The 20,439-nt window shown below is 42.9% G+C and overlaps 1 protein-coding gene across 4 annotated transcripts in view; it reads right to left on the bottom strand.

Annotated features, from left to right (window-relative positions):
- Window positions 1-20,439, bottom strand: part of aebp2 (AE binding protein 2) — a 112,286-nt gene that overhangs the window by 25,207 nt on the left and 66,640 nt on the right. For 3 of the 4 annotated variants that reach the window (XR_010977632.1, XM_068058944.1, XM_068058943.1), the window contains exon 6: window positions 13,083-13,150. Coding sequence is in view for 2 of the 4 variants with exons in the window: in XM_068058944.1 (XP_067915045.1) it covers window positions 13,083-13,150 (68 nt within the window). In the remaining 2 variants the exon portion in view is untranslated. Of the gene's footprint in view, window positions 1-2,879; window positions 2,996-13,082; window positions 13,151-20,439 lie in introns of all 4 variants that reach the window. The other variant, XR_010977633.1, reaches the window with a different exon arrangement.

The raw sequence follows: 20,439 nt of genomic DNA on the forward strand, positions 1-20,439 counted from the left end.
GGATTTAGACAGGCTAAGTGAGTGGGCAAGAAAATGTCAGATAGGATATAATGTGGAAAAATGTGAAGTTACCCACTTTGTTAGAAAAAACAGAAATGCCCTGTTCTTGAATGGTGAGAAATTGGGAAGTGTTGATGTCCAAAGGGACCTGGATATCCTTGTTCATAAGTCACTGAAAGCCAACATGCAGCTGTAGCAAGCAATTAGGAAGGCAAATGGTATGTTGGTTTTTATCACAAGAGGATTTGAGCACAAGAGTAAAGATGTCTTGCTGCAATTGTATAGAGTCTTGGTAAGACCGCACCTGGAGTATTGTGTACAGTTTTGGTCTCCTCATCCATGAAGGATATACTTGACATAAAGGGAGTGCAACCAAGGTTCACCAGACTGATCCCTGGGATGGCGAGAGTGTCCTATGAGGAGAGTTTGAGCAGACTAGGCCTGTATTCTCTAGAGTTTGAAGAATGAGAGGTGATCTCATTGCAGCATACACAATTTTTACAGGGCTTGAAAGGGCAGATGCAGAAAGGATGTTTCCCTGACTTTTTTTTTGGGGGGTGGGAGGTGGGGGGGCGGGGGTCTAGAACCAGGGAAGAGAGTCTCAGAGGTAGGCCATTTAGGACTGATGAGGAGCAATTTTTTCCACTGTGTTGAATCTTTGGAATTCTCTACCCCAGAGGGCTGTGGAGGCTGAGTCTGAGTACATTCAAGACAGAGATCGATAGATTTCTAGATATTAAAGATAGCAAGGGATGTGGGGATAGTGCGGGAAAATGGTGTTGAGGGAGATCAGCCATGATCTAGTTGAACAGTGGAGTAGCCTCGAGGGGCCAAATGGCTGCATCCTGCTCCTATTTCCTAGTCACTAAGAACTTCAACCAAAAATCGTTTTATATTAAAATGCCACAAATTAGTCTTTGGAAAAGCTATGCATACTAATAAAAAGCTTAAAATTAACTTTGCATAGTGATCACTGGTTACATAATACTAACTTAAATCAATTACTTAATACAAATATTTACACTTACATCTACAGTCACAACCTATTTTCAGTCTGAAATACTTGTTCTTTGAGGCATCATACACGAATAGTTAAAATTAACAATGAACCTCAACCCGCGCTCCTTCAAAACTCTAATCAGATTTGGCTGTACTTCATAGTTCGAAAAAAAACCTATTCTATCAAATTCAAAGCCCATTTATTAATGTATCACTGTAAACATTACAGCTGAATAAATTATTCAAATGCATTAGATGAAATATTTTCTAGTCAATCGATTGACAACAATTCAATCTCATTTCAAACCATTTTTTACAACAGCATGTGTCAAACTTGGTTAGTTCAACACAAATGCATTGAGAAATTGTCAAAAACTTACAGCAAGCAACAAAGCTACTCCTTTTCCCCCAAGCTAAATGCCCCCAATTCAGTACTCAGACACGAGTTGGACGCCAACAATGCACTGGCAACTACAACTTATGCAAACTCCATTATATGGGTTACTACTGAATTGCAGAACACCAGTGCAATATGTGCACTGAAGGCCTGCTCAGGTCAGGGCAAAAAAAACAAGACCCAAACCCGACAGAACCACATCTGACCCGAGCCCAGCCCGGCCCCCTCCATTTTTTTCCCACGGCCGACCCAAGCCCAACCCCGACCCGACCACCGGAATTGTTCACATTACCTACCTTCTGAATCCAGATCTGCAGGAAGCTGCAGCATGAGCGTGAGGACGTCATAGAGACCAGTGAGAGTCAGTGAAGGCCTCAGGAGTGGGGATTAGAGGGAGGGGGTAATGGGGGAAATGGGGTTTGAAAAGGGAAACCTAGAGGGTTGTGGATGCTCAGTCGATTAGTATATTCAAGACTGAGATCAATAAATTTTTGTCCACTAAAAGAATCAAAGGCCATGAGGAAAACACAGGAAAATGAAATTGAGGTGACTGATCATCTACAATATTGAATTGCGGAGCAGGCTTGAGGGGCTGTATGGCCTCGTCCTGCTACTATTTAAGTTCCTATTTGTAATTTTAGTCTGAGATAAGGTTTGCCAGTGTTCTCAGTCAGAGAAATCAGGGATGATAGTTCCCACATGGATAAATTTTTACTATCTAACTAGGACATACTACCTCCTCAATCAGGGGCTCTCAATTGTTGGTCTGTGTTCCCCTAGGGCTGAGAAGCAAAGTGGGTCTTCAAAGAATTGGGCAATGAAACAAATCTTTTCTTTGAGTGCAATTAAATTATCGTAATTCAACCATTGCAGTGCAAGCCTCCTGGGGATAGGAAGATTGGAGAGCAGGAAGTCAGATAATGAGCTTCCAACTCCCAAACAAATAGAGTGAGTTGAGAAGAAAGGAGGTAGACATAGATGCAGCTTTGGTTGCAGGTCATGTGTTAATTTGTTCAGAAATGCAGAGTTTTCAGTATTTACTAAATGATTCAAGAGCTGTTAAGAGACACATGGCATGACAGAACAAACAAGAAAATTATCTTGGCAAAAACTATAGGCTGAGAGAAAACATTTCAGTGAGCAAGTGATCAAACTATGGAAGCGAATCTCTAAGGAGATGGTGGAAGCAGTTAGGAACAGGAGTAAGCCATTTAAACCCTCCAGCCTGTTCCGCTATTCAACGAGCTCATGGATGATCTGTAACCTAAACTCCATATACCTACCTTTGCCTCATAAAAATCTATTAATCTCACATTTATAATTAATAATTGATCTAGCATCAACTGCTATTTGTGGAAGTGAGTTCAAATTTCTAGACCCTTTGCGTGTAGAAGTGTTTCCCGATTTCACTCCTGAAAGGTCTGACTAATTTTTTTTTTAGACTAGGCTCCCCAACAAGCAGAAATAGTTTCTCTCTATCTACCCTAGGTTTGTCCAACATATGGCCCACGGGCCAGGATTTGGCCGCCAAAGGTTTCCATCCGGCCTGAAGTATTTCAGAGATGAGAAATTTTCCATTGTCTTCTTCCTTCAGACTGGCTTTATAAATAAAAAAAAAAGCAAGTCAGATTCAAAGCTGACAGGTGCTGACATCTGGAACAGTGGTTTCCCAACTTCGGACAGATTCGGGGTTTTCCGACAGTGTTATAACCGAGGCGGGAGTAATGCACTACCAATTCAGTCCCACTAATCTCCATAGATCACAGCATATTATTAAATTTTCCCACCTACAGGAAATTAGCCAAATTAGACACTTCATTAAACCCCAGAATAAAACACACCAAACCAGGTTTCTTGAAACTAATTAACTATATTAATAAAACTAATTTTTTATTTTATTTAGAGATACAGCACTGAAACAGGCCCTTCGGCCCACCGAGTCTGTGCCGACCATCAACCATCCATTTATACTAATCCTACACTAATCCCATATTCCCTACCACTTCCCCACCATTCTCCTACCACCTACCTACACTAGGGGCAATTTATAATGGCCAATTTACCCATCTGCAAGTCTTTGGCTGTGGGAGGAAACCGGAGCACCCGGCGAAAACCCATACGGTCACAGGGAGATCTTGCAAACTCCGCACAGGCAGTACCCAGAATTGAACCCGGGTCGCTGGAGCTGTGAGGCTGCAGTGCTAACCACTGCGCACACAGCTGCAGTGCTAACCACTGCACCGCCCTATCAAACAATATTAAGAAATCTATGTCTGAAAAGACTTTATAACTTCTTGTTCCTCCTAACCCTCATGTACACACATACATTCATAAACTAACAGTTAACCAGTTCTAAAATGATGTTTTAAAATTAGAGCTGTTTCATAGGAATAAAACTGGGCTGTAAGTCCTGGTTGGTTACTTTCCTGGAGCAGTGAGGTGCCCCACAGTTGAATAGTCAGATGCCACTTGAAGTCCCCAGGCGAGTTGATGAACAGTCTGTAATGGATAGATGTTCAAGGCACCACACATCTTTCAGTGAGTATAAGAGGTCTAATTAGATTTTGAATTAGCAGTCTATCAGTAGAAACTTTACTGAGTTTCCAAAACTCCCAGAAACACAAAAAGACAACAGAAAGTCATTTCTGAGGCAGAGACTTCCTATAGACAGGAGTAAAAAAGGAATTTGCTACCTCTACAGTGCAAAGATTGCTTTCAAGGGGTCTTTTCCTCAAAACAAAACATAGCTTGTAGGCCGATGTAGATTTTCTACTGAGAGAGAGAGAGAAATCCTTCCTTCAAGGAGAGCACGCTTTGCTGGTCTGCCAGGTCAAACCAGTTCTTTACACAGTCAAACTGATACAATATGGCATGTGACCTCTCTCTCTCGCTGTTGTTTAAGAACAGGCTTGTAGCTCGCACACGCTGTTCCCAGAGAATATAAAAACTGCTCAGTCTTGAAAGCACACAGACCCCTTTAGTTGCTTTAAACAGAAAAAAAAACTCCCATGACAGCAGGTTCCGACTTTTTTTTTAAAAAGGGAGAACGGATCTGGCCTCAGAAGATCATGAAGTAGAATCAGTATGGGTGGAAATAAGGAATGGCAAGAATCAGAAAACACTGCTAGGAGTAGAGCATGTGCCAGGTTCAGGTCGGGTTGCACTTCCGGGTCCAGCATTCAGGCTCGGGTCGGGTCAGGTGAGACGCACTCGATCACCACCTCTGGTAAGTGGCGCCAGTGTTAATGTACTTTTTGGACTAGAAAGGTCGTTTAGTTACAGTTTTTTTTAAAGCTTGTGCAGATAAGTAACAAAGTGAAAAACGGAAGCTAGGTTAACTGATGGTCGGGTTGGGTCAGGTCGGGCGTGGGAAAAAAAATTAAAGGACACGGGCCGGGTCGGGTTTCATTTGCAGACCTGAGGCGGCCTTTAGCTGAGAGTAGTTTATAGGCCCCCTAACAGCAATTACACCGTTGGACAGAGCATTAAACAAGAAATTATTGGTGCTTGTAACAAAAGGCAACTTAACAATTATGGGGGATTTTAATCTTCATATAGACTGGGACAATGAAATTGGCAGGAGTGGTCTGGAAGATGAGTTTGTAGACTGTTTTCTGGACAGTTTCTTGGAGCAATATGTTATGGAACCAACCAGGGATAAAACTATCTTAGATCGAGTACTGTGTAATGAAGCAGGGTTAATTAGCACTGTCATTGTAAAAGATCCAGAATCTCAGAATTGTTAAAGCACAGGAGGTGGCCATTCGGCCCAGCATGTCTGCACCAGCACTCCTAGTGCGCTATTCACTTAGTGCCATTCCCTCGCCTTCTCCGCATAACTCTGTATATTCTCCCTTTTCAAATAACTATCTAATTCCCTTTTGAATGTTGTGATTGAACCTGCCTACGCTGCACTCTCTGGCAGTGCATTCCAGATCCTAACCACTTGCTGCATGAACAAGTTTTTCCTCATGGTCACCATCGCTTCTTTTGCCAATTACCTTAAATCTGTGCCCTCTCGTTCTCAAGCCTTTCACAAGTGGGAACAGTTTCTCCCTATCTACTCTGTCCAGACTGCTCACGATTTTGAATACCTCTATTAAATCTCCTCTCCACGGAAAAGAGTCCCAACAACTTCTCCAATCTATCTTTGTAAATGAAGTTCCTCATCCCGGGAACCATTCTTGTGATTCTTTTCTGTACTTTCTCCAATGCCTTGACATCTTTCCTTCAATGAAACAGCCAGAACTGGGCGCAACACTCCAGCTGAGGCCAAACTAGTGTCTGTTACAAGTTCAACATAATCTCCTTGCTCTTGTACTCTATGCCCCTATTAATAAAGCGTCGGATATTGTATGCTTTACTAACCGCTCTTTCAACCTGTCCTGTTTCCTTCAATGATTTATGCGCATATACACCCAGGTTCTTCTGTTCCTGCACCTCCTTCAGAGTTTTACACTTTATTTTATATTGTCTTTCCATGTTCTTCCTACAGTGATCATAATACCATTGAATTTCATGTTAAGTTTGAAAGTGACATGCTCCAATCACAAAGAAGAATCTTAAACCTAAACAAAGCCAATTACGTAGGCATGAGGGGAGAACTGGCTAAGGTAACTTGGGTAAACAGACTAAAAGGTATGGCAGTAAATGAACTCCTCTAAAGAAATAATTTAAAATGTTCAACAAAAATACATTCCTTTGAAAAACAAAAACTCAGCCAGAAAGGCTCACTCAGGAAGTTAAGGATAGTACTAGATTAAAAGCTTACAATGTTGCAAAATGAGTAGCAAGTCTGAGGATTGGGAGTGTTTTAGAAACAAGCAAATGGGCCACCAAAAAGTTGATAAAAGGAAAAAATAGTGCGACAGTAAACTAGCCAGTAATATAAAAAGATTGTAAGAGCTTTTATAAGTATATCAAAAGGAAGAGAGTAGCTAAAGTAAATGTTGGTCCCTTCGAAGCAGAGACAGGAGAAATTATCATGGGGAATGAGGAAATGGCAGAGGCATTGAACAAATATTCTGTGTGACAAAAACAAGAAATGCTGGAATCACTCAGCAGGTCTGGCAGCATCTGTGGAAAGAGAAGCAGAGTTAACGTTTCGGGTCAGTGACCCTTCTTCGGAACTGACAAATATTAGAAAAGTCACAGATTATAAGCAAGTGAGGTGGGGCAAGAGATAACAAAGGAGAAGATGCAGATTGGACCAGGCCACATAGCTGACCAAAAGGTCACGGAGCAAAGGCAAACAATATGTTAATGGTGTGTTGAAAGACAAAGCATTAGTACAGATTAGGTGTAAATACACTGATTATTGAACAGCAAGTGCAAACCTGAAAAAAAACTGAAAACAGTGGGTAAGCAAACTGAACAAACTAAGATGAAATGAAATAAATGCAAAAAAAAGGATTGTAAAAAATGTAAAAAAGAATGTTAATAAAGAAAAACTAACTAAAAATGAAAGTAAAATGGGGGGCCCGTCATGCTCTGAAATTATTGAACTCAATGTTCAGTCCGGCAGGCTGAAGTGTGCCTAATCGGTAGATGAGATGCTGTTCCTCGAGCTTGCGTTGATGTTCACTGGAACACTGCAGCAATCCCAGGACAGAGATGTGAGCATGAAAGCAGGGGGGAGTGTTGAAATGGCAAGCAACCGGAAGCTCAGGGTCCTGCTTGCGGACTGAGCGGAGATGTTCCGCAAAGCGGTCACCCAGTCTGCGCTTGGTCTCCCCAATGTAGAGGAGACCACACTGTGAGCAGCGAATACAGTATACTACATTGAAAGAAGTACAAGTAAATCGCTGCTTCACCTGAAAGGAGTGTTTGGGGCCTGGGATAGTGAGGAGAGAGGAGGTAAATGGGCAGGTATTACACCTCCTGCGATTGCAGGGGAAGGTGCCCTGGGACGGGGACGAGGTGGTGGGGGTAATGGAGGAGTGGACCAGGATGTCGCGGAGGGAACGATCCCTTCGGAATGCTGACAGGGGAAGGGAGGGGAAGATGCGACTGGTAGTGGCATCATGCAGGAGGTGGCGAAAATGGCGGAGGATGATCCTTTGGATATGGAGGCTGGTGGGATGAAAAATGAGGACAAGGGGAACTCTGTCACGGTTCTGGGAGGGAGGGGAAGGGGTGAGGGTAGAGGTGCGGGGAATGGGTCGGACACGGTTGAGGGCCCTGTCAACCACAGTGGGGGGAAATATTCTGTGTGTCTGTCTTCAGACAATGACACAAGTTCCATACCAGAAATCAACAGTAACCTAGGGACTAAAACAAAAAGAGGAAATTAAGGAAATTCATAACAGTAGAGGAAAAGTATTGGAGAAACTTAAGGGACTAAAATCTGAAATCTCCAGGATCTGACGGCCTACACCTTAGGGTTCTAAAAGAGATAGCTGCAGAGCTAGTGGATGCGCTAGCTAAATTTGCCAAAATTCCTTAGATTCGGGAATGGTCCCATCGGATTGGAAGTTGACAAATGTCACACCGATTTTCAAGAAAGGAGGGAGACAGAAAACAGGGAACTGCAGGCCAGTTAGCCAAACATCAGTCATTGGGAAAATGCTGGAATCTATTATTAAGGAAGTCTTAACAACGCACTTAGAAAAGCACAGTCGAGTTAGAGAAAGTCAACATGGTTTTACTAAAGGGAAATCCTGTTTGACAAATTTATTAGAATTTTTTGAGGATGTAAGTAGTAGGGTAGATACAGGGGAACCAGTAGATGTAGCACACCTGAATTTCCTAAAAGGTAGTCGATAAGGTGCCACACAAAAGGTTAATAGGCAAGATAAGGGTTCATGGAGTTGGGGGTAATATATCAGCATGGATAGATGATTGCTTCCAGTCCCTTAACGAGTGGGCATAAACGGGGCATTTTCAAGTTGGCAGGCAGTGAATAGTGGAATGCCACAAGGATCAGCACTGGGGCCTCAGCTATTTACAATCTATATCAATGAATTAGAAAAAGAGACAGTGTAATGTATCTAAGTTTGCTGATGATACAAAGGTAGGTGGAACGATAAGCTGTGGGGAGGGCACAGAGGCTGCAAAGAGATATAGACAGGTTAAGTCACAGGGCAACAAGATGGCAGATGGAGTATAATGTGAAGAAGTGTGAGGTTATTCACTTTGGTCGTAAGAATAGAAAAGCAGAATATTTTTTCAAATGTGTGAAACTTGTAAGTGTTGATGTTCAAAGAGACTTGGATGTGCTTGCAGAAGGAATGCAGAAAGTTAACATGCAGGTACAGCAAGCAATTAGGTAGGCAAATGGCATGTTGGACTTTATTGCAAGGGGATTGGAGTACAGGAATAATGAAGTATTGCTACAATTGTACAGGGTTTTGGCGAGACCACATCTGGAGTAGTGCGCGCAGTTTTGGTCTCCACATTTAAGAATATACTTGGATTGGAGGTGATACAGCGAAGGCTTACTCGATTGGTCCCTTGGATGAGGGCGTTGTCCTATGATCAGAAGCTAAGTAAATTGGGTCTGCATTCTCTGCAGTTTACAAGAACGAGAGATGATCTCATTGAAACATATCTTTTCTAAAGGGACTGTATAGGGCAGACAAAGATTAATTCCGTTGGTCGGGGAATCTAAAATACAGCAGCACAGTCTCAGGATAGTGGTCCGATCATTTAGGATTGAGCTGAGGGGAAATTACTTCACTCAAAAGGGTTGTAAATCTTTGGAATTCTCTACCCCAAAGGATTGTGGATGCTCCATCGTTGAATAAGTTTAAGGATGGGAAAGACAGATTTTGGGTCTCTCAGGGAATGAAGGGATATGATGAGCGGGTGAGAAAGTGGAGTTTAAACTCAAGATCAGCCATGTTCGTTTTGAATGGCGAAGCAGGCTCGATGGGCCATATGCTCTACTCCTGCTCCTATTTGTGAGAGGGCGCGAGAGAGAGGGAGTGTGCCGGGGGGGGGGGGGGGCAACGAGGGAGAGATCACTCCTGACAGGTGGACATTTATCTGGAATACTCCGCAAAGCTAGACCCTACAAGTGTGCGGGAAAATATTGACTACTTGTGCAAACATAAAAATACCAGCTACCTCACTAAATCAGTGTGCAACATAGCGATGAGAAGGTAAATCAATAAATTAATCTTCTCATTTAAAGCTTCTTCATAAAAATGCACATTTGTTATTGTTTTGATTGCAAGATAAATTTTTAATGTCTTTATCTTTCCAAAATTGTCCCACCAGCCCCCAATGCGAAAAAGGTTGGACAACCCTGATCTATCCTATCTGTTCCCCTGATGCCTTAAAATCTTTGATCAAATCTCCCCTTAACCATCTAAATTCCAGGGAATACAACCCAGGTATGGGTCATCTCTCAATTTATTTATTTATTATTTAGAGATACAGCACTGAAACAGGCCCTTCGGCCCACCAAGTCTGTGCCCACCATCAACCACCCATTTATACTAATCCTACATTAATCCCATATTCCTACCACATCCCCACCTTCCCTCAATTCCTCTACCACCTACCTATACTAGGGGCAATTTATAATGGCCAATTCACCTATTAACCTGCAAGTCTTTGGCTGTGGGAGGAAACCGGAGCACCCGGCGAAAACCCAGTCACAGGGAGAACTTGCAAACTCCGCACAGGCAGTACCCAGAATCGAACCCGGGTCGCTGGAGCTGTGAGGCTGCGGTGCCAACCACTGCGCCGCCGTGCCGCCCTTGGCGTCCTGGTATCATTCTGGTAAATCTATGGTCCACTCCATTCAAAGCCATAGACATACCCTTCTTATGATGTGGTACCCAGATCTGCTCACAGTATACCCATTGTGGTCTAACTATGGCTTTGTATAGCTGCTGAAACATGACTTCTACTCCCTTGTATTCTATTACTCCCGCTATAAAGGCTAGCATTCCATTAAACTTTTTGACTATTTTCTGTACCTGAGATTTTAGTGATCTGTGTCCCTGGACTCCCACATCTCTTTGGACCTACACTGTTTCTCGCTTTTCACCATTTACTAAGTACCCTGTTCTATCCTTCTTAAGCTCAAAGTGGATGGCCTCACCTTTGCCTACACTGAAATCCATTTGCCATGGCTTTGTACAATCACAATCTATTAATATTTCTATAATGTTATGCTTCCATTCGTACCATTTACAATGCTGCCTATCTTTGTGTCATCAGCAAATTTGGAAATGTGGCTTTCTATTCCATTACCTAAGTCATTAATGAATACAGTGAATAGTTGAGGCCCCAAAATAGATCCTTGCAGATCACTTAGTCACATCCTGCCAGTACCTGCCCATTTTCCCTCTCTTGTTTCCTTCCGATCTGCCTATCTCCTAACCTATTTCGTAACCAGGTTAATAATTTGCCTTCAATTCCATGGGCTTCAACTTTAGCTTCTTGAGACTTAATCAGATGTCTTCTGGAAGTCCATAAATAACATCCATACACATTCCCCTGTCCACTATTTTGACAGTTCATCAAAAAATTTAATCAGATTTGTACGGCATGATCTACCCTTCACAACTCTATGCTGGCTCTCTCTGAACAGGTTTCAAGTTTCAGTCACCCTGCCTCAATTCTATCAATTTCCCGACTACAGATGTTAGTCTAATTGTCTTCGGGTCACCTTACTTAAATAGCAAAGTGACTTGAGCAATTTTCCGATCTAAAGGAACAGTTCCCGAATCCGGAGAACTTGGAAGATTATAGTTAGGGCATCTGCTATGTTTTCAACTACTTTTAAAACCCTGGGAGAAACCACCTGGTGCTGGGGATCGGTCACCCTTCCGTGCCATTAATTTCTCTATTAGTGTTCTTAGTGTGTTTTGTTACAACCAGGTGCGAAATGTGTCTAGGGGTCTGTTACTACAGCTTCACCTGATCTTATTGTAACAGGGTTTAATTTTAAACAGTGTTTTGAGCTCCCCCTTAGTGAATCCTTTTTCACAACTTTCCAATTATAAGATAAAGAAATGAGCACAAACAGGTTTTCTTTGGTTGAAAGATTAAATTTATTAAACCTTAAACTTAAACTCTAATAGGGTTAACGCCTACGGATATACGACACGCCCACGCTAGCATGCACACGTGATACACACTTGCAAATAGGGACAGAAAAGAGAAGTAAAGTAGAACAGTTTGAGGCAAAATCTTATTACTGTTTCTCGAGCTCGCTGTAGTCCTCGTTTGAAGATATGGTCTTGCTTTTCGTTGAGACCCAGTAGTCATCTTAAAACCTTGTTCACGTAGGAAACTTTTCTGAGTTTTACGTGTTTTCACAAGATTCAGCTCTGTGGGAAGGAGATGGAAGCAGACAAGAGACAGGTCTTCTTGCTTCAGTTCCAGGGGAGATCTTTACTCCATGAGCACACGGCTTTGTCTCAGTTCAAATCCTGTTTTCTCCAATTTCAAACTCAGTTCAAAACTCTGCAACAGCCAGTTAGTCATGTGGCTAAAACTGGTCTGACCACTTGTGTATTGGGGAAGCAACTACTGGGTCCCCATTGTTTCAACACTGTCTGGTACTATGCAAATGTCCTTCCAGTCAGGGCTTGCAATTTTAAGTTTTTGTTCAGGTGGCGAAATAATGTGCGCCTCATTCTTGGCAGGTTTGCTTGACAGCTTCAATTCTGATATCCCTTGCAAGTTTTTTTCATACTCCCTTAGTACTGATTCATTCAAATGCAAATCATAAGGATTTCTTTCAGAAAATATTTTGGGTCACAGTATGAGTAATTTGAATCATGATGCGTGGCAAGCGTAGCATGCTCAAGGAGAAACTGGTGACCCATGCTTCCTAAAGCATTCCACCACTGCTCGTGCTATGTTTGGGTCTGTTGTAGATTAACTGATAGAACTTGATTGCTTTGAGTAGCCAACAACTCCACTATCTTTATATCATGTGACTACCCAGACTGTCAAGGTGAACAAGATGGACTGTAGTCATTTTTCACCTAGCAATTCCTATCTTGATCATGAACTAGGCCAAAACATACAAGTAGATAAAATAATAAGTTCCATACATCAACCAGAAAACAATACATCACAAAAAATTAAAAGGGAAAGTTGACAAATTTACATGAGGACGAACGAATGTGAAATTCTCTGCCACAAACAGAAGTTATAAATGGGAATTCGACGACTGTTTGAAATGAAAGGAGTATCTAAAGGGTATGAGGAGCAAACTAGAAACTGGAATCTCTGCAAACTGAAAGCATCTCAGAATAATACCAGTGCATACCTGGTCAAATGATTCATTTGAAGGCTTCAATATTTCATGGAAGGAATAAACGAGCATACATTAATTCAGTCCCTTTCACTTTCTCAGGCTGTTGCAATGCACTTCAGTCATGTTACCACAGGACTTGAACCCATAATCTTTTGACCAAGGCATGAGTGCAGCTACTGAGCCCAGGCAGATACTATGACCTCTGATCCAATGCTGGCCCTACAACCCATGTTCAAGCACATTAAAGGCATCCAGGTTTCCCATGCAAAGCTGTTTATTTGGTCTTGGAGACAAAAGTACCCTTGCTTCAACATGGCTGTAAACCGGAAGCAAGTAAATATGCTTATACCCAACTTTAGTAGAATACCTGCACAGCTACACTGTGTAAAAATCTGATGACATTTGAACATGAATCAACTTTTGACCTAAAAGGATGGTGGAACTTTAGGTTCAATGACTTACATGTCTTCTGGGGTCCAGTGAAGCAGCACTTTCACCTTCCCAGAATCCTCTCTCCTTCGTGCTATTACCTGGAGATTTAAAAAAACCAAACTGAACAAAAAAGAGACAATGTAATTTTACGACGAAAGAAACTGCATTAATTGGTGATCCACCATTACGAGATTCCACATGCATCTATATTTTGCTGCTGTTTATTTGCAGGGAAAAATATTGCAATTGCTGATGCTTTGATTAGAATTTAACCTTGCTTTGAATTATCTGAGTACTAGGATGGTACACAGCATAACTGTTTTAGTTACGGGTAAAGTGTGAATGAGAATGCGTTAATATTTTTTTCATCTTTTTTCCCCATTCATTTAAAAATGACATTTCATTTCTCCAAGGATGGTGGTGTTATGAAAGTGCTTCCATGTAATATTTTTTTGAGGACTCGTGTTTTAAAATTGTGGAGATGGATTCATTGGAGGACTGAAGTGATTACGTAGATGCTGGGCTTTTTTTTTTAAAAAGTCACTGGAAGGACTTTGGGACTTGAAATTTCTGTTTAAAAACACATACTGGAAGTCACATGTCTTCAGCTAAGTAAACAGCAAAAGCCTTGGTGACTGCGGTGGGGGGGGGGGGGGGGAGAGAGGGGGAGTTGTTTACAGAGAAGTGCCATGTCAAGATTTATGGTGGTCAAGAGTTAGTTTTGTGTTTTGAGTCAGTTGGGAGTCAGCCTGCTGAGAGAGAAGACACCAGTTCTTCCTTTCTCCACCTCAGAGAAACTTTGTGAATTCCGTGTGAGATAGCGGAAACCCTTGATGCCACGTTTCTCCTAAAAAGCCTGCCAGATTAAACCTCAACGCCACCTGAAAAGAACTGCTCCAAAAAGATCCCAGTAACAGCCGTCTACATGTATTTGGGCTGCAGAATAAAGGGACAACTGAGATTCCATATCTTCTCCTTTTCCTTCAAGAATTAACAAGTATTTGGTCAAAGTATTCTTTTTGGTAAAAAGATTTCTGCAGAGAAAATTTATTTTTTTCTTTAACCTCAGTGTGTGTTAGGCTAAGATAGAAGGGAACTTTCATATTTCAATCTGTGTTAATGCTGTGCATCTTTACTGAATACTTCTTGTTTTATAATTAACAAAATTATCAAATTAAGAAACTTGGTTGGTGGATTTTATTCTGAAATATAGAGTATATAATTGCCCATATTGGTAACTGGATACACATAATGAGAGAAGTGGAACTAGAGAAAGATAGTGCACTCTTCCCGCCTAGGTCATAACAACAGGTATTTAAAAAGGAAAAGTGTAAATAAAGTGAGTGCTGGTCCTCGAGAGTGTGTCTGGGGAATTAATAATGAAAATAAAGGCATAGTGGAGGAACAGATCAGATTTTTTGCATCTGTCAGAGGATACAAACAACATTACAATTATTTCTGGAATCAAGGCGTTGAAAGGGAGGGAGTAACTTAAAACAATTACCAAAACCAGGAAAAGGGTACTGAGAAAATTGTTTCCCAGGGGAAAGCAACAACAGCCAGGTTCGTGGCACCAAGGATGGCTCTGCTGCACAGCAGGGGGAAAAAGGAGTGAAAGAGCTATAGTGATAGGGGATTTTATCGTAAGGGGTACAGATAGGTGTTTCTGTGGCCGCAAACGTGACTCCATGATGGTATGTTGCCTCCCTGGTACTGGGGTTAAGGATGTCACGTAGCGACTGCAGGACATTCTGAAGGGGAGGGCGAGCAGCCAGAGGTCGTGGTACACATTGGTACCAACGACATAGGTAGAAAAAGGGATGAGGTCCTGCAGCAACAATTTAGGGAGCTAGGTAGCAGATTAAAAAGCAGGACCTCTAAGGTTGTAATCTCTGCATTACTCCCGGTGCCACGTGCTAGTGAGTTTAAAAATAGAAGGATAGAGCAGATGAATGCGTGGTTGAGGAGATGGTGCAGGAGGGAGGGCTTTAGTTTCCTGGATCACTGGGTCTGTTTCTGGCAAAGGTGGGGCCTGTACAAGTTGGACGGGTTGCACCTGACCAGAATAGGACCAACATCCTTGCTGGGAGATTTGCCGGTGCCGTTGGGGCAGGGGGGCGGGGGGGGGGGCTTAAAATTAATTTGGCAGGAGAATGGGATACAGAGTGGAGGTATAGTAGAGGGTAATATAGAACAGAAAGTGAGTCTGCCTAGAAGGCAGAGCAAATATAGACCTGGTAAGGCACAAGGGAAAAACGCAAGGTTGGATTGTATCTAATTCAATGCAAGGAGTACTAGTAAGGCAGATGAATTGAGGGCGTTGATTAGCACATGGGATTATATTATATTATTGCTATCACAGATATGGTTGAGGGAGGGACAGGACTGGCAGCACAATATTCCAGGGTATAGAATCTTCAGGCGCGACAGGGGAGGGGATAAAAGAGGTGGCATTACACTGTTGATCAAGGAGTCAATTACTGCAGAAAGGAGGGATGACATCTTAGAAGGTTCCTCAAATGAGGCCATTTGGGTAGAACTTAACAAAAAAGGGGTCAATCACTTGGCTGGGTGTGTACTACAGGCTTCCAAAGAGTCAGGAAGAGATAGAGGAGCAGATATGTAGGCAAATCTGAGGTGTAAAAATAATAGGGTAATAATAGTAGGGGATTTCAACTTCCCCAATATCAACTGGGATAGTCAGTGCAAAAGGCTTAAAAGGGGCAGAATTCTTAAAATGCATACAGGAGCGCTTTTTGAGTCAGTATGTAGAAAGACCTACAAGAGAAGGGGCGGTACTGGACCTAATCCTAGGGAATGAAGCTGGACAAGTGGTAGAAGTGTCAGTGGGGGAAGCATTTCGGGGATAGTGACCATAACTCAAAGATTTAAAATAGTTACGGAAAAGGACAAAGATGGACCAGAAATAAAGGTACTGAATTGGGGGAGGACAGATTTCAGTATGATAAAACAGAATCTGGCCAAAGTGGACTGGGAGCAGCTACTTGTAGAAAAGTCTACATCACATCAGTGGGAGTCAAAGAGGAAAGTGAGAGAGTTCAGAGCCAACATGTATCCATTAAGGTGAAGAGTAGGACTAAGAGGCCCAGGGAACCCTGGGTGTCAAGGGATACAGAGAATTGGATCAGGAAAAAGGAGGCTTACAGTAGATCCCAAGCACTGAAAACAGTGGAGGCACTAGAGGAGTATAGAAAGCGTAGGGTGGCACTTAAAAGTAATTAGGAGAGCGAAGAGGGGACATGAAAAAACACTGGCGAGCAAGGTAAAGGAAAATCCCTAGGCGTTTTATAAATATATTAAGGGTAAGAGGATAACCAGGGAAAGAGTAGGGCCCATTACGGACCAATGTGGCAATCTGTGTGCAGCAGGACATAGGTGAGGTTTTAAATGTTTACTTTTCATCTGTGTTCACTATGGAGGAGGACGATGTAGGTGTAGAGATCAGGGAGTAGGACTGATATACTTGAACATATTAGCACTGAAAGGTAGGAAATATTAGCTGTTTTAGCAGGCTTAAAAGTGGATAAAATCCTCAGGCTCAGATGAGATGTATCCCAGGCTGTTATGTGAGGCAAGGGAGGAGATAGCAGGCACTCTGACACAAATTTTCAAATCCCCTCTGACCACAGGAGAGGTACTAGAGGACTGGAGAACAGCGAATGTGGTACCATTATTCAAGAAGGGTAGTAGGGATAAACCAGGTAATTACAGGCGGTGAGTCTAACATCAGTGGTTGGGAAAATATTGGAAAAATTTCTGAGGGACAGGATTAATCTCCACTTGGAGAGGCAGGGATTAATCAGGGAAAGTCAGCATGGCTTTGTCAGGGGGAGAACATATCTATCTAACGATTGAATTTTGAGAGGAGGTGACTAGATGTGATGAGAGTAAAGCAGTAGATGTAGTATACATGGATTTCAGTAAGGCTTTTGAGAAGGTCCCGCATGGGAGATTGGTTAAGGAGGTAAGAGCCCATGGGATCCAGGGCAATTTGGATCCAAAATTGGCTTAGTGGCAGGAGGCAGAGGGTAATGGTCGAGGGCTGTTTTTGCGATTGGAAGCCTGTGACCAGTGGTGTACCACAGGGATCGGTGCTTGGACCCTTGCTGTTTGTAGTGTACATTAATGATTTAGACATGAATATAGGAGGTATGATCAGTAAGTTTGCAGATGACATGAAAATTGGGGGGGGGGGGGGGGGGGGGGATTTTTTTTTTTTAAATTCATTCATGGGATGTGGGCAACACTGGCCAGGCCAGCATTTATTGCCCATCCCTAATTGCCCTTGAGAAGGTGGTGGTGAGCTGCCTTCTTGAACTGCTACAGTCCATTTGGGGTAGGTATACCCACAGTGCTGTTAGGAAGGGAATTCCAGGATTTTGACCCAGCGACAGTGCTGGAACAGCGATATAGTTCCAAGTCAGGATGGTGTGTGACTTGGATGGGAACTTGCAGGTGGTGGTGTTCCCATGTATTTGCTGCCCTTGTCCTTCTAGTTGGTAGAGGTCACTGGTTTGGAAAGTGCTGTCAAAGGAGCCTTGGTTCATTGCTGCAGTGCATCTTGTAGATGGTACACCCTGCTGCCACTGTGCGTTGATGGTAGAGGGAGTTAATGTTTGTAGATAGGGTGCCTATCAAGCTGGCTGCTTTGTCCTGGATGGTGTCGAGCTTCTCGAGTGTTGTTGGAGCTGCACCCATCCAGGCAAGTGGACAGTATTCAATCACACTCCTGACTTGTGCCTTGTAGATGGTGGACAGGCTTTGGGGAGTCAGGAGGTGTAAATATAGTTGTAAATAGTGAAGAAATCTTTAGATTACAGGGAGATATAGATGGGCTGGTAAGATGGGCAGAGCAGTGGCAAATGGAATTTAATCCTGAGAAATGAGAGGTAATGCATTTTGGGAGGACTAACAAGGCATGGGAATATACAATGGATGGTAGGACCCGAGGAAGTACAGACTGTCAGAAGGACCTTGGTGTACTTGTCCATAGATCATTGAAGAGAAGGTAGATAAGGTGGTTAGGAAGGCATATGGGATACTTGCCTTTATCAGCCGAAGCATAGAATGTAAGAGCAGGAGGTTATGATGGAGCTGTATAAAACGCTAGTTAGGCCACAGCTGGAGTACTGTGTACAGTTCTGATCACACTACAGGAAGGATGTGATTGCACTGGAGAGGGTGCAGAGGAAATTCACCAGGATGTTGCCTGGGCTGGAGCATTTCAGCTACAGAGAGACTGAAAAGGCTAGAGTTGTTTTCCTTGGAGCAGAGAAGGCTGAGGGGGGATATGATTGAGGTGTACAAGATTATGAGGGGCACTGATAGGTTAGATAGGAAGAAACTTTTTCCTTTAGCGGAGGGGTCAAGAACCAGGGGGCATAGATTTAGGGTAAAGGGCAGGATGTTTAGGGGGGGATGTGAGGAAAAATTTTTTCACCCAGAGGGTGGTTGAACTCAAGAACGCACTGCCTGAAGAGGTGGTGGAACCCTCACAACATTGAGGTATTTAGATGAGCAATTGAAACGCCATAGCATACAAGGCTACAGGCCAAGTGCAGGAATATGGAATTAGAATAGTTGGGTGCTGGATGGCCGGCACAGACACGATGAGCCGAAGGGTCTGTTTCTGTGCTGTGTAACTCTATGACTTTATAAGGAGGTTATAGCAGGTCATTTAGAAAATCTCAATGCAATCAGACAGACTCAACATGGTTTTGTGAAAGGGAAATAGTGTTTAATTTATTAGAGTTGAGAAAGTAACAAGCAATGTGGAGAAAAAGGGAACCTGTGAACGCGGTATACTTGGATTTTCTAAAGGCATCTGACAAGGTGCCACATCCAAGGTGACTAAACAACATAAGAGTCCATGGCATTGGGGGTAACATTCACAAGGATAGAGGAATGGTTAGCTAACAGGAAACAGTAAGCATAAATGGGTCGTTTTCAGGTTGGCAAGCTATAACTAGTGGAGTGCCACGGGGTCAGTGCTGAGGCCTCAACTATTTACAGTCTATATCAATGACTTGGATGAAAGGACAGAATGTATGGCTGCTTGGCATCACACAGAAGTCCTCGAAGCGGCCAACATCCCCAGCTTATACACACTACTGAGTCAGCGGTGCTTGAGATGGCTTGGCCACGTGAGCCACATGGAAGATGGCAGGATCCCCAAAGACACATTGTACAGCAAGCTCGTCACTGGTATCAGACCCACCGGCCGTCCATGTCTCCGCTTTAAAGACGTCTGCAAACGCGACATGAAATCGTGTGACATTGATCACAAGTCGTGGGAGTCAGTTGCCAGCGTTCGCCAGAGCTGGCGGGCAGCCATAAAGGCGGGGCTAAAGTGTGGCGAGTCGAAGAGACTTAGCAGTTGGCAGGAAAAAAGAGAGGCGCAAGGAGAAAGCCAACTGTGTAACAGCCCCGACAAACAAATTTTTCTGCAGCACCTGTGGAAGAGCCTGTCACTCTAGAATTGGCCTTTATAGCCACTCCAGGCGCTGCTCCACACACCACTGACCACCTCCAGGCACTTACCCATTGTCTCTCGAGACAAGGAGGCCAAAGAATGGTTGCTAAAGTTGCTGATGACACAAACATAGGTAGGAGAGTAACTTGTGAAGAGGACATAAGGAGTCTGCAAAGGGATATAGAAATGTTAAGTGACTGGGCAAAGATTTGGCAGATGGAGTATATGTGGGAAAGTGTGAACTTGTCCACTTTGGCTGGAAAAATAGCATTTAGAGATATATTGCGCAACTCAGATGCAGAGGGATCTGGGTGTCCTAGTACACGAAACGCAAAAAGTTAGTATGCAGGTACAGCAAGTGATTAAGGCAGCAAATGCAATGGTGTCATTTAGTGCAAGGAGAATGGAATAGAAAAGTAGAGATAAAAGCAAAATACTGTGGATGCCAGAAATCTGAAATAAAAACAAGAAATGCTGGAAATACTCAGCAAGTCTGGCAGCATCTGTGGAGACAGATGCAGAGTTAACTTTTCAGCTCAGTGACCCTCCTTCAGAACTGGCAGATATAAAGAAATGCAAAAGATTTTAAGTAAAGTGGGGGTAGGGCAAGAGATAACAAAAAATATGATGACGGCCCCCTCCCCCCACCATTTTACGTTTAGTTTTTTTAATTGTGTGTTTATTTTATTTTAGTTTGTTTCTACTGTGCCTATCCATTTTTTTTTCATGTTTGCGCCTGTGGCTGTTCCGTTTTCAGATCATTAACACCTTATCTGTACTAATGCTTTGTCTTTCAGCACACCGTTAACATATTGTTTGCCTTTGCTCCATGACCTTCTGGTCAGCTATTCTGTGACCTTGTCCTATCAACAGCTCTTTTGTTATCTCTTGCCC

The sequence above is a fragment of the Heterodontus francisci genome, chromosome 27, assembly GCF_036365525.1.
Source record: "Heterodontus francisci isolate sHetFra1 chromosome 27, sHetFra1.hap1, whole genome shotgun sequence".
NCBI lineage: Eukaryota > Metazoa > Chordata > Chondrichthyes > Heterodontiformes > Heterodontidae > Heterodontus > Heterodontus francisci.